Here is a 15,065-nt window from a genome sequence, read left to right on the forward strand (position 1 = left end):
GATGACAAAGGTCTATGCTATGTACCCAGGAGCACACCATGAAGACATATGAGGGTACAAGGACTAGTAAGATACAGAGTCATTAGACAGAAGAAAGAGATCTTATATGTTTCTGTCCAAACTATCTATATAGTCTGATTTAGTCACTGAGCCTTGTAAGGGAACTGATTTAGTTGATCATAAAAGAATTCTGGCAGCAACCCAATATGCATGCGGTGTGGGCAATGTAATTACATTTTATATCTCTTTTCATGTAAGCAAATAAGGTATAAAATCTCTCTGGTTAGGCATGAAGATGTTACATTTTCTATTTAATACAATCAGGACAAAAGATTGGTGATTACTTCATTACATAGAAAATTATAGTAATTGCTCATTAAGAATGAACCCACCAGCCACAGAGTGTAAACAGATGATAAAATGATTGAAGAGGTAACTCTTACCTAGTGCAGGTCCCACCATTGCGACATGGATGATAATCACATATCGGAACATTGCAATTCTCAATGTTTCTCCCTCCAAGAGCCTCCTCTATGATAAACAACTCTTTGTTGTTAACTTGAAAATCCCTAATGCATCCTTTATAGCCAACTATCTGCCCAGCACATCGATTAACCTCTTCATAAACAGGAACATTTCCAAGGAAGATTGATCCAAAGGCGATCTGCAGAAACAAGAAGAGAATCATGAGAAAAGAATGTGATTTGTGACGTCAGTGTAAATAATGAATGAATAATAACTAGAGATAAAAGAAATTGTCATTACCTGAAGCTTGCAAAAAAACTATGATACTTGCTGATGGGATTATTTTTTTAAATGTCATTCTCTTAAAAAAAAAAAAAACAAACAAAAACAGAAAAAAACATACAAAGAGAGTGGTTTAATGTATTTCCATATCTTCAAACATGTAAGACAACATACATTGCATGAAACACAACTTGGAATTCCCAGTCTTAACTGCAATGAAAATGGGAAGGTTTTCTCATCGTTTACCTCATTCTGTTCAAGGTTGAGGGTTTGTGCAGGAACACAGGAGAGGCTGTAGACTTGAAGATAAAGCTTTAGGATATGGAAACTACAGAACCCCAAGGCAAGAGAAATACAGAGACAAGGTTTTACTCTTTATGAGTGAATGATAGAAAACAAACCACTATAGTGAAGCCAAGGGGAAAAGGGGAAGTTTTAGGTAGTGAATTCTAGAGCCACAAATTCCTAGAACATCCTTATAAAGGTGCCAAATAAACATCCACAACTATTTCATACTGAGACCAACCAAATCATATTAGAGGTTGGTCTGGTATTTCCTGTGCTACCTGACTGAGGAGTCAAATCCTTGACCATCAGAGGCAAAGGATCTGTGACTCATGCAGCACCGTGAATTCCACCCATCAAACTGATGTCTGATTTTCTGGAGTTGTGACATAGGGTTTCACCATTTCTAAATTCCTTGGCTAAATGCATGTCACTAGGAATTAAAAAAATCCTATTTTTTCATAAATGTCTCACATTGTGATGCATTTATTTGCATGGTACCATAAATCCAGAAAGTGGGTGAAACCTAGTCAATTCAAGTCAAGTAGGAATAAACCAATGGAATAAAAAGTATTTCACAGCATGTGTAAAACAAAGAGATAATTTGTGAGGAGACAATTTATAGTGAAGGGGCCCTTTGCTATCTTATTCAGCCATCAACTGTAAAGAACTAGGAACATGAGGAAAACATCATATTGATTTATCTGGAATTCACACATCCATATGATATTGTTTTACTGTTTCCTGTATTGCTTTTATCAGTCCTGGAGCTATGTTGCTGAAAACTGCAAGTGAAATTTGGAGATACAATGAACATGAATACCTCCAGATATTCCTTTACTTACAATGTGTTTCATTTATAAGGGAAAGATAAAAAACCGTACTTCTTTTAGAGCATGGATAAAACTAAATCAGATTTTTCATGCGGAAGGAATTCAAAGACATCAGCTCAGCACTTGTCGAATTAATTTCATATCACTTGACTTTATCCTCTTTCAAACAAAGCTATAAACCACTGTAGTTACAGGCAAGATTTGTAAGTAGTGCTTGCAGACAGACATTTTCTCTCTGCTTGTGAACCTGTTACAAGAATTAAACAGAGCACTGGGCTGGAATGTAAACTGTCTATGATTAAGAAAAGATTTTTAACACTTCTCTTGTGATGCAATCTTTTTATTAATGGGCTTATTTTACAAAAGCACTGACCCTGTGGGCATATCCAATGTACCACAGAAAAACTTCAGTAGGCTCTGCCCAGTTTCTCACATCAATGGATTTTATCATAATATGTCAGATGTTTAAGCTCATGCTAGTACACCATAATACACATTTATTTCTGTATAGGTTCTATTCTGAATTTAACTGACAACCATATTTTATGGAAGGACACAGGAGTAATTCCTGTAGATCTTGTTAATAACATAACAGGCTTAATATAATGTTATATTAACATTATGTTAACTTCTGTAATACTCATGTTTAGCTTTTCAAATACTAATTTGAAAATATCCTTCTTCACTTGGAGCCTAAGTGCTAAGGATTAGCTTGGCCAGTAATGGGAAGAAATTCATCAGTCCTCCTCGAGATAAGAAATTTCTCTTTTTCTTTCTTTGCTTGTGTTCTTTGCAAAGAAAATAGGGGCTCTAGGAGACTGGGAGTAGTTCTGTAAAGTGTAATGGTTAGTCATGAGGATATGACATTCATACTACATACCATGCAAGTTGTTATTCTGGCTTAAGTATTAGATGGTGCTATGAAATACCTATTAGTGTCTACATCATATTCCATGCACTCATTGAGAGCATCTTTTGTGCTGTTTTATCCTAGAAGAGTTCAGTTGTCACACTCCAGGATTGCTCTGCAACAGGAACCAAAGCGTAGTAAGTGGGGACAATCAGAACATTCACTTTAAAAGTCCACTCATGATCTGAATCAAAACTTAACTGTGGACCCCACAAAAAGAAACTGAGAAGAGTTATGGACTCTTTTAGGAACCAAAGAAATTTCCTGATGAAGAGCAGAAATATTCTGATGTGTGATCCTGGTGCATAACATCAAAGGCAGCTACCTGCAAGTTCTTTATGACTAAGGTATTGTTCGCTTCTCTATATAATTAAGTACAGATGGGTCAAGATTCTCTGTGCAGAAGCTGCCAATAGTGTTATCTTTACATTCTGCCAGAGTTCTGAAACTCAAACATAAAGGGAGAGAAAAAGGAATCTTCTGCAGCAGAATGTCAGGAAGCTATGAACAACTGATGGGGCTAATAGCAATCTCTAATGAAAGTTGTTTGTATCAGACTGAACAAACACCTAGATACAAGCTGGCCTATTGCCCACTTAGAGTCTTCTGATGTAATTTTCAAAATGGAGACAGTAATTTTTACAATACTATTCATAAATGAAGTCCTAGCAACAAGTCACACCAGGTTAAATCATTGATGATTCTTAACTGCCCTCCACTGGACAGTGTGGCTTGCAAATAAGAAGTAACCAGAAATACTGCTTAACAGTATCTGAATTGCTTCTAATAACACCATGGCCTAGTTAAATGACATTGCTAAGATATTATCTTTCCTCTTGCAGTACCAGTGTCCTTTTCAATGGACTTCAGGCAGTTGAAGCAGACTTTTCAGAGTCAGGTAAGATGAAGAAATTAATGGAAATACTGTGGATGCTTGATGTGAAAAGATATATTAAAGAAAAATTAAGTACATACAATGTTATCTGTGGAGGAACCACATTTCCTACTTTAGAAAAAAGTTAGAATGCCTATTCTCCTTTGAGAATGACTAATACGCTGATGAAATGTTCAAAGCAAATAGCTATTTTTTGATGTTTTGCAGACTTACCTGAGATGCTTGATATGAGAGAGAAAGTCTGTGTTGTACAGGAGGATTTCCATCTACCGTCATTTCGATCATACAGTAACCTTCAGGACTGCCCACAGGCAACACGTAGCTGGAAGGAAACAGAAGATCTCATTATTGTTTATGCTGTTGACAGCAGAGTTTTCGAATCTCATACAGCGAAGGCGAAGTGAAAAAGATGCGTCTGTCTCAATAAAGGATGGCAATCTTTGGACACTAAAAAAGATGGAAGTTTCTTCTACCAATGTCCCTCTTCTATTTGCTTTCCTACTGTTCTTGACTCCAGCATTTGAAATGTATACAGAGCCAAAGAAGAAAGAGATCTTTACATGCATAAGTGGGTACTGATAAATTGTAAGGGCTAACTGTGGCTGACATATGGTTTCCCTAGTATAGAGGATTGTTGGACAAGTAACATCAATGTTGAATGATGCTGAACTCCCTAGGTGGAAATTTCCTTTTCCTGCCCTACAGGGGAAACAAAAATGGAATAAGAAATGAAAGGCTGCATACCTCTGAGCAGCAAGATTACACTGCGATACAGTTATCGCTACTTGCTGTTAATGTAAACTCTGGTGTTGAGCTTCACAGATAAAGAAGAATATAAGGTTAAGGGAATTTGTAAAGCAAATACTACTTAACATTCAATAAAACACTGAGAATTCTTCATGTTCTTTCTATGATGAGATCTGATGAAATGCTATTATCAACAATAAAAATTCAATCCAACAAGATGACTTTCAAATATACTGGTTTTATATTTAGAAAGGAAATTGGTATAAATGTTATCGCAGCAATAGCAGAATAAGAGAACACTAGTCGATAGATTCTTTAAAACTGCTATTTCTGTAGAAGTGCTTCCCAGTTTCACTTTGTCTCAATTTCAGTTTTCACATGCATTAAAAAAAGAACATGATAGGCCTCCTTTTGGGAGGAATGTTAAGGTTTACTGACCACATGCACTCTGCACATGAAACTCTGCTCAGTCATATCCATATAATACATTTCTAGAGCAAGGCTTTAATAAGAACAATGTTACACTGTCATGCAGCATTTCACGAATGTTACACAACAGATTTTACAAAAGATTCTGAAAAAAATATACATTTATATGGATTGCCAAATTTTTTTTTTTTTTTTTTTTTTTTAGCTGAACAAATGCTGAAGGACAATTACAGGGATCTCATAATCTACTTTGTGTTGGGATAGATGAATTTTTATGTTAGGCCATAGACATATGAGAGTTAATATATTTTAAAGTCCATTATGTCCTGAACACTAGAACCACTTATTACTAATCTTAGAAGTGACCTCAACACTGCCAAGGACAAATTTAGTCCTGGATGAACCACATCAAGACCTATCATGCTCTCAAATGCCAACCTTTTCATATACCACCACCCTGCTGGTTGTGTACAGCTGCCATGGTATTATTTATCCCATGTTACGCTTGGAACTTTGCTTTTCTACTCCTGTGTCTACAGTTTTATTATTTTATCCTCCCACCTCTAGATTCAGTATGAAATTTCATCTCAGTTTTCACCTCTGAACTTACAGGGAATATTGTATTGACATAAATGAATATAGTATTAGTGCCCTAATGAATATTTATAACATTCACTGCAGTGCAGTGATTTCTGAATGAGCAGTTAAAAACCACAGGTCTTATATAGGCAGCACATCAATATTAGCAGGTGATACACCCATATTAATAAATCCTTCCTTTCCAGTGGTTGTATTGCTTCTTGTTCCAGAGCTAATTGAGTCAATACTAACTCATTGAGTTTTTCACTGTGCTCTGCTACCTGGGGTTTAAATGTGCTAAATTATTTCACCTTTGTAAGTCTGCAACACTTTTCCTATTTTTTCAACCAGGAACAATGTGTTAAATTTTTTGTTAAAGACTGAGACGTTTGAATGGCATTTTCTATTGCCACTTTTTGAAATGTGATCTAGGCCCCTAGACTATTCAAATGGGTTTGAAAAATATTAATTTTTCTTTCTTATCTCAGGTTAAAAATATCATGTTGATTTTAAATATATTTTAAATTAAGTTCCTTCTTATGTAGTCTAAAGTTAACATTTTGATTTTGAAGGTATGGATCCAGAAGCAATGTCTGCTGTTCTAAACATAAGCTAATTTTCACAATTTCATTATAAAATATGAATTGAGTAAGGAAAAATTGCTCTTTAATAATAAATTAATAAATAATAAAAAATAAATAACAATAATAAAATAAATAACAAAAAATAATAAATAATAAAAAGTTCACCATTAATAAATAAACAGATAATTTACAGATAGTTTTATGATCTCCTTTTTAGATATTTGGAATACGGACAATTTTTGAGAAAGTACTTCAATCTACTGTGATTTCCAACAAATTATTGATATGTAAAGTAAATTTTACTTATTATTCCTACTCATATTTCAGCTGCTGGGACTTGACCAGGTAAACCACAGTGTATACAGATAACTTTTTCAGGTAAAAGAAAATCAGTTCATTTAGGATTCTCTTGGGGAAAAACAGCTCACAACTTTTCCTCAATGCTTTCTACTCTGACTGGATATTGTAATATAGACCTTATATACGCACTGGATGACTGGGCCCAAAGAGTTGTGGTGAACAGAGTAAAATCCAGTTGGCAGTCGGTCACGAGTTGTGTTTCCCAGGGCTCAGTATTGGGGCCAGCTCTGTTTAATCTCCTTATCAATGATCTGGATCATTTTGATCCTTAGGTCTCAATTTCACAAAGAACATGAAACTTTTTTCATTTTTTTTTTTTAAGATGTAGCAATGAAATCTCAACGAAAAGAACTGATTTGTTTGTTGTCAGCCAGTAGATTAGTGACTAACTTATGAGAAAAAAACCAGGCTGTAAGCAGCAACCTACTGCCCTGTATTCAGGAGCACACGTTAGGAATGTTACCACTACTTTCTTCAGCGTTTGCTCTTTTTTCTTCAATGATGTCCAAGCAAGCAATACTTGAAGTTTCTCTGTCTTATGTCACAGAAAGGAAAAACTGCCATTTGAAATGTGGACAAAATGAATATTTTTCATGCTTACATTACCACAAAATTAGGACTGTTTGAATTTGCTAGATTACTCCAGTATGCTTAGAGTAGCTTTTAGAAAGAGACAGAGCATGGAAAATTACAGCCCAAAAGACAGTTTTCTGAGAAAATGATAAAAATAATGAAAAATGGCAATTAAAACAGAAATGCTGTCTCTATCTTTACTAAAACCACACATTGCTATACTATGGACATATGCAAGACACAATTATACTTGTTTTTAAAAACAAGGATGGAAAAATAATATGCTTGAAATATTCTGTGGCAGAAATAACCTGAACTAAAATATCACTTCATGTAGCTCTGTAACTTGATAATATTTTTCTTATATTCTAAGATTAAATCTATCTCAATCTTGCAACCAGATAAATGCAGTTCTATTATTGAACGCACCTCATATAAGATTGAAATCCATTATCTACATTAGAAAAGATAAAACTGAACTGATAATTTATTCTCTTGACATTTTTCTTTAATTTTTCTAATTAACCTCATATTATGAGATACTGACCTCACATTAAGAACACCTGAGTTGAAAGTGGCTAATCACTGACATCTTTAAATTTTGAAGTATTTTTAGTTCCGTTGTGCTTTTTTACTCGTTTAGATGCTGAAGGCATTTCAGCCCATCTGCCTCACATCTCAGTGGCATATTTCAGTTGCATTCAAAGCCAGCATATTTTTCCCTCCAGAGGCAATGACAGGAGAGAATGCAATATGATTCCTATTGCAGGAATATTTTGTCAGATACTAAAATTGTGATTCATGCACATCACACTCATAATGATATAAAAAGGGTTCACTGAGCATTGGGAATTCATGGAGAACTGGCTGTGTGGGGAGTAGGTATGGAAAATGCGTGTGTGGGGAGGGCACATGGGAATGTTATGCACAATAATCTAAATAGGTCTGGAGCCACGTGGACCCCAACCTGTTCCTGTAGATGCTAAGATACAAGCTTCATGTAGTTGAATATTTATTTCCACAGATTCGAAATAAGAAGAGGTTCAGCCTTCTTCTGTGCTTGTCTTAGAATAATATGATTTTTTCATAGCTGCTGTGGATTTTATATAAGCTTGTTAAGAAAAAGAATTAACAAAGGATTTACTACAGGGGCTGTTTCTTTACAAAAGACTCATGGACCTCAACAGATGCGAACCAGAAATTCTATACAGTGATTAATGCCATTACTAGTTACATCTTGATTAATTATGTGCATGAACACTGAATTTCTAACAAAGTGCAATGTTTACATAACGTGCTCATATCTATGACACAATTGTGGATATTAAGTATTGGATTAATTTATGCTTGGAAATTATATTAAAAGAAATCCTCTTAAACTAGTTAAGATTGAGGCACTTCTAAATCAAATGTTAGCTGGTATAATCTTGCTCAAGGAAATGTTTTAGCTTAAGTTATAACAGCTACTTCTCCATGTGAGAAATACAACCACATTTTTTTTTTTTTTCTTTCAAGCTAGTCACAAGGTGGCACTAGAGGAGCAGAGTAGAAAGAATGAATGCAAACTTCATACTTACGTCTCTGCTAATCAATGGAAAGACTGATTTAAACCCTAATTGATAGCATGATTGCTTCATCCTCCAGTTTATATCAAGAGAAACACAGTAAAGTGTCTTAAACTGATTACATATTTGACAATACAGATGATAATAGGTCCAGAGACTGGAACCCTGGAAGACTTTTAACAGTATTCATGCATTAAAGTTACCTAATGTAATCATGTAAAAAAGGCGCATTCATTGCTGTGTACACATACTTGTTTACACAACAAATATGGATGATCGGGTAGTGAGGTGGACTGGGAACTGGCTGAAGGAAAGAAGCCAGAGAGTTGTGGTCAATGGGGCAGAGTCTAGTTGGAAGCCTCTATCTAGTGGAGTGCCTCAAGGGTCAGTACTAGGGCCAGTATTATTCAATATATTCATTAACGATTTAGACGAGGGAATTGAGTGTACTATCAGCAAGTTTGCTGATGACACCAAGCTGGGAGGAGTGGCTGATATGCCAGAAGGCTGTGCTGCCATCCAGTGAGACCTGGACAAACTGGAGAGTTGGGCGGGGAATAACCTAATGAAATTTAACAAGGGAAAGTGTAAAGTCCTGCATCTGGGTAGAACAACCCCAGGTTCCAGTATAGGTTAGGGAATTACCTATTAGAGAGCAGTGTAGGGGAAAGGGACCTGGGGGTCCTGGTGGACAGCAGGATGACCATGAGCCAGCACTGTGCCCTTGTAGCCAGGAAGGCCAATGGCATCCTGTGTTGTATTAGAAGAGGGGCGGTTAGTAGGTCGAGAGAGGTTCTCCTTCCCCTCTACTCTGCCCTGGTAAGACTCCATCTGGAATATTGTGTCCAGTTCTGGGCCTCTCAGTTCAAGAAGGACAGGGAGCTGCTAGAGAGAGTCCAGTGCAGGGCAACAAAGATGATTAAGGGAGTGGAGCACCTCCCTTATAAGGAAAGCCTGAGGAAGCTGGGTCTCTTTAGCTTGGAGAAGATGAGACTGAGATGTGACCTCATTTATGTTTATAAATACATAAATGGTGAGTGTCATGAAGATGGAGCCAGGCTCTTCTCAGTGACAACCAACGGTAGGACAAGGGGTAATGGGTTCAAACTGGAACACAAGAGGTTTCATTTAAATTTGAGACAAAACTTCTTCTCAGTGAGGATAACAGAACACTGGAACAGGCTGCCCAGGGGGGTTGTGGAGTCTCCTACTCTGGAGACATTCAAAACCTGCCTGGACACATTCCTGTGTAATCTCATCTGGGTGTTCCTGCTCCGGCAGGGGGATTGAACTAGATGACCTTTTGAGGTCCCTTCCAATCCCTAACATTCTGTGATTCTGTGATATTTAAGAAAATTTAGTTCATAGCAATTATGTTTTCTATGTATTGCTGATAGTGCAGATGTATTTCTAACAGATTAAGGAAGACGCATGACAAAATTAAAATGTCAGATCATCAGATATAAAAAACCCTCAAGCATTATAAAGAAAACTGGCTTCATTCTTATCCAAGACAAGTTATCAGTGTAAGATTTCTTTTGAACAAAGATCTCACACTGCTAGGAGACAAGAATTTCTGATATTCTGAAAAATGATTACAAAGTAGTTATACTACTGTCCATTTTCTAATGCCACAATTCAAAGATTACATTTAGAACTATTTGCTATTTTTCTCTCTAGAAGCTGACAAACACTAGCCCAACTTAATAGAGCATCATAGGAAAAAATCCCCACAAAAATCCTGTTTAGTGAAAACGTGTTGATATTAAATACACAATCTAAAATTACTCCCACAAAACACTGAAGCAGTGGCTTAATTTACACCCTTGATTAACCAGAGCAGTTGTCAAGGGAACATCTAACCAGCTGTCAAGAAATACGTAAGATTTTTCAAGAACAGTAATTTTACTTTTGACTTTTCAATTCGTAAGTGTGAAAATCTGTACTGTGTTTTGCAGTTTTAATAATCTCTTGGTACTTCTTTTCAAAATTCTTGCCTTTTTCTTGTATTTTAAATGTATTTTAAAAATTCCTTATTAAAAACACACCTTCTCTTCGCAAAAGTAACTTCGACATGCTGCTTCCATGGAAATGTTCATGTCTCTCTGCCCTCTTCTATTTCAACAAGGTCAAATGTGGTACTTCTTACCACTTTCAATTACAACACTAAGAAGTGATAATTATGAAAATGAATGCTGCATTATATATGTGACATTTTATTTGAAATCAATGAAATGTCTGCTGTAACCTCCAGCCATCCAACACCACATTTCAGTTGCTATGAGCTGACTGAACTGTTAAAGCATACCACAGTAGGGTAGAGGGGGAGAGAGAAAGAGAGACAAGGGAAAGGGGTAGACAGAAGCACAGAGGATGAAAAACGTCAAACGATTCTGACCCCTAATAGTGTCTTGCAGTAATCTCTTGATGCCTTTTTCTTTTTTCTTCTTTTTTTCTTTTTCTAAAAAGCAAACAAACAAACAAAAACAACAACAAAAAGTGAACTTTTAGAATGCTGAAAAGATGATATTGAAAGAGCTGGCTGATGTCATCACAGGACCTCTCTATTTTATTTTTTCAACTGTCTTGGGAGTCTGGAGAGGTCCCAGTCAACTGGAAGGTGGCTAATGTCCCAATTTTCAAGAAGGGAAAAAAGGAATACTCTGATAACTACAGGTCTGTTAGCCTCACTTCAGTGCCTGATAAAATTATGAAGGCGGCTATTCTGGGACTTATCGTAAAACACTTGACAGACAACACAGCCATTGGTCCTGTCCAGCCAGATTCAGAAGGACAAATTCCTGCTTAACCAATCTAATTTCCTTTTATGACAAGGTCACCCATCTAGCTGACCAAGGGAAGCCAGTAGATGTGGTGGTATTGGATATTTTTGATACTTTCTCTGACAGTATCCTCCTGGATAAAATGTCCAGCACACAGCAAGACAAGTCGACAATACACTGGGTGAGTAACTGGCTGATGGTTCAGGTCAAAGAGTTATGGTTTACGTTAGGCTGGTGATTAGTTGCTAGTGGGGTTCCTCAGGGCTCAATTTTAGTGCCAGTGTGCCAACAACACTAAACTAGGAGGAGCTGTGGACTCCTTTGAGGGTAGAGAGGCCTTACAGAAAGATCTGGATAGACTAGGTAGCTGGGCAATCACCAACAATACGAAATTCAACAGAGCAAATGCCAAATTCTCCACCAGGAAAGAGATCTTGCAGATCGGGTTGATGGCAAGTTCGATATGAGTCAACAGTGTGCCCTGGCAGCCAAAATGGCCAACTGTGTCCTGAGGTGCATCAAGCACAGCACTGCCAACTGGGCGAGGGAGGTGATTGTCCCACTCTATACTGCACTGCTGTGGCCCCACCTGGAGCCCTATGTGCAGTTCTGGGCACCCCAAGATAAGAAGAACATAAAGCTATTAGAGTGTGTCTAGAGGAAAGCAGCCAAGGTGGTGAAAGGTCTTGAGGGAAAGACTTACAAGAAGTGGCTGAGGTCCCTCGGCTTGTTCAGCTTGGAGTAGAGAAGGCTAAGTGATGACCTCATCACAGTCTACAGCTTGCTGAAGTGTGGCAGTGGAGAGGGATGTGCTGATCTCCTCTCTCTGGTGACCAACAACAGGACACAAAGAAATTGAATGAAGCTGCATCAGGGGAAGTTCAGATTGAACACTAGGAAAAAGTTATTAACTGAGAGCATGGTTGGTCACTGTCAGAGGCTCCCCAGTCAGGGAAATGGTAATGGCACCAAGCCTGCCAGAGTTCAAGGAGTGTCTGGAAGATGCTCTTAGTCATATGATTTAACTTTAGGTAATGCTGTAAGGACCAGGGAGTTGGACTTGATTATCCTTATGGTTCTCTTACAACTTGAGATATTCTATGATTCTATGATTCTATGATTAGTTGTCAGAAGTCTAGGTTTAGAGAAGAAAAGAAAACCTTGCTATTAAAGGCTCTTTTGATGGGGCAGAAAATCCAAAAGTTTTGCCGATCGTTTATTTTCAGTGTTTTCTTAATGGAGCCTCACAGTGTCTGATATTTGATTCAAGAGCTGTTCCTCACTATGTGAAGAAAATCAGTTAACAGTTTTTGGCAGCATTACACTGAACATTACATTCCCCGTTATTACTGACATCTTCCTCAAATCCATACATCAAAGGCTGTTCCTCCTAACAATGCCAAAAACCAGATTCTGCTCCTTGTACTTAAATTCCTTCTTCCTTGATCCATTCTGCTAGAATATGTAGGAAAAGAAGAACCTAGAAAAATCATAAAATCACAGAATAGTTTGGGTTGAAAGGAACCTTTAAAGACCATCTAGTTCTAACCCCCCTGCAATGAGTAGGGACACCTTCCACTAGACCAGGTTGCTTGAGGCCCCATCCAACCTGGCCTTGAACACTTCCAGGGACGGGGCACCCACAACTTTTCTTGGGAGCCTGTTCCAGTGCTTCAACACCCTTACAGTGAAGAAATTCTTCCTTATATCTAATCTAAATCTAACCTCTGTTCAGTTTAAAGCCATCACCCTTTGTTCTATCACTATGTACCCTTGTAAGGTCAAGAAATCTGAGGGAGTGAGCCCTTAAAGACAGCCAATTAGCATCCATAAGAGTGGACATAGTAATGCACATGAATATTTGGGGGGGTCTAGCCTGCCTAATGAATATACGAAATTGCTCTGATATATTTGTACCAAATAATAAGGCTACTATATCTAGGATACTAATGATATTGCTCATCTATCTCTATGCCTTATATAGTTCATGTGGTATAGCAGGTCCTGTAGTACCGCACTGATTCTTCTTGATATAAAAGAACATCAGAGGTCCTGTTACTGGTTACTGCAAAAAAGGGAGAATATTTCAAACTGAACTGAGTTTTTTCTCACTATTCTACACAGAGCTCTGTCTTCAGCTCAGTCTGTTCCTAATTGCTCCATATTGCATTGTTGCAAAATATTACTTACTGTTTTCAATGAAGAGAGTTGCAAAAAGTACTGCCTAAAAAAAGACCTGAAAAGTGAGTTTTTAGAGCATTAATCCAGTTACATTATACTTTGACTTTGAAAGTCTTCCAAGTACTCCATCTTCTCTTTCTTCATTGTGGTTGCAACAAAAGAAACAGAAGAAGGAACTATCTAGCTGTTGCATGAACACAGGCACACAGTTTTATGGAAATACCAAGTCTTAGGCATCACTTTCAACAACAATTTCCTTTTAAATGATATTTTTTAATTGACAATTGATAATAGATTTATTGGCAGGGTTCTTTTATACACATAACATGCTTGATTTTCTGCCAGACTTTTGGATTTATCTGTGGACAATAACAAACATTTCATTCAGCACTTCAAAATGTATGAGGAAGTTTGAACTGAACTGTACATATGATGTTTATACTAGAACTCTTATGCGATACACGGAGCAATTTGCACAGTAATATAATAATTTTTGTACTAGATGCCTCCTTTCTCCCATTTTTCCACGTAAGTCTTTTAAAAAGCTTCAAAGGTATGTATCTGAATGGGAAAAGCAGAGAGAATGGGAGAAGCAGAAAAACCTTATAGCTCTTCCCCACATGATTTTGGACATTCCAGGAGAACACAACTTTCTCAACAAAAATCTGACCTTTTTAATAAAACTGGTGTTATGTTACTATTTAAAATATTTCTTACAGATATTTTATACATTTTCCTATAAAGATAATACAGAGTTTGATATTGAAAAGGTACTATTTGACCTTTGTTTCTCAGTAGTTTCTCGCAGTACTTACTGGGCCTTCTGAGAACAGGGAGAATTCTAACAAAGTGTAACGCATGTCAGGACTCACATTTATACAAGAGAGAAAACTACAGACAGCTCTCAGTTCTGATTAATCCAGGAAGAATAATAGCATCCTTACATGGCTTTCATATTAAAGGTGCTTAGTCTTCTCAAGTCATACATATATCAAGCTATAAGAAATGAAGTATCTGTAAGAGAATGACACTTTTTGGCTTTCCATTATTAACATGCGGTGAGAATATATTTTTAATACTGTCACAGCAAATCTGCTAAATTTCAAATCTGTTTACCACATATGTACTTCCATACTACCCAGTTTCAGTATGAAAAGATTATTCAGTCTGACATCGACTTTTTGCCATTATTTTGTTGGACGGAACCTTTTTTTTAATGTGGAAAGATATTAAAAAAAAATAGTTTATTTATTCTATTCTTCTGTTCTTGGGACATTAACTTTGATTTAGAAATAAATCTCAACAGCAATTGGCTTGATGCAGATCATCAGCTTTTTTCCAATTAGCTTTTAAGGGGGTTTTTTGCTAGACTTGTCATGTCCCTTCATATAATCTAGTAATAATTAATCTATTATTGACATAAAGAACACAGTGCTTAATATGGCATAATAATTATAAGCAAAACATACTTCATAGTGGATTTTCAAAGCTCCTAGGACTTGGAAACAGTTATACAACTGACAACAGTTCCAGAGTATGTATCCTTAAGAGTAGATGGCAAACTAAAAATAAGTCAACCATGTCATCTTATTAC

At 36.8% G+C, this 15,065-nt stretch overlaps 1 protein-coding gene across 1 annotated transcript in view; it reads right to left on the reverse strand.

Annotated features, from left to right (window-relative positions):
• EYS (eyes shut homolog) overlaps nucleotides 1-15,065 on the reverse strand; it is a gene marked incomplete at its 5' end in the record, with an annotated part of 675,648 nt that overhangs the window by 103,576 nt on the left and 557,007 nt on the right. The window contains 2 exons of the mRNA XM_080341398.1: nucleotides 444-664; nucleotides 3,884-3,992. Of these exons, the coding sequence (XP_080197524.1) occupies nucleotides 444-664; nucleotides 3,884-3,992 (330 nt within the window). The remainder of the gene's footprint in view (nucleotides 1-443; nucleotides 665-3,883; nucleotides 3,993-15,065) is intronic.

The sequence above is a fragment of the Nesoenas mayeri genome (genome assembly GCF_963082525.1).
Source record: "Nesoenas mayeri genome assembly, chromosome: 3".
NCBI lineage: Eukaryota > Metazoa > Chordata > Aves > Columbiformes > Columbidae > Nesoenas > Nesoenas mayeri.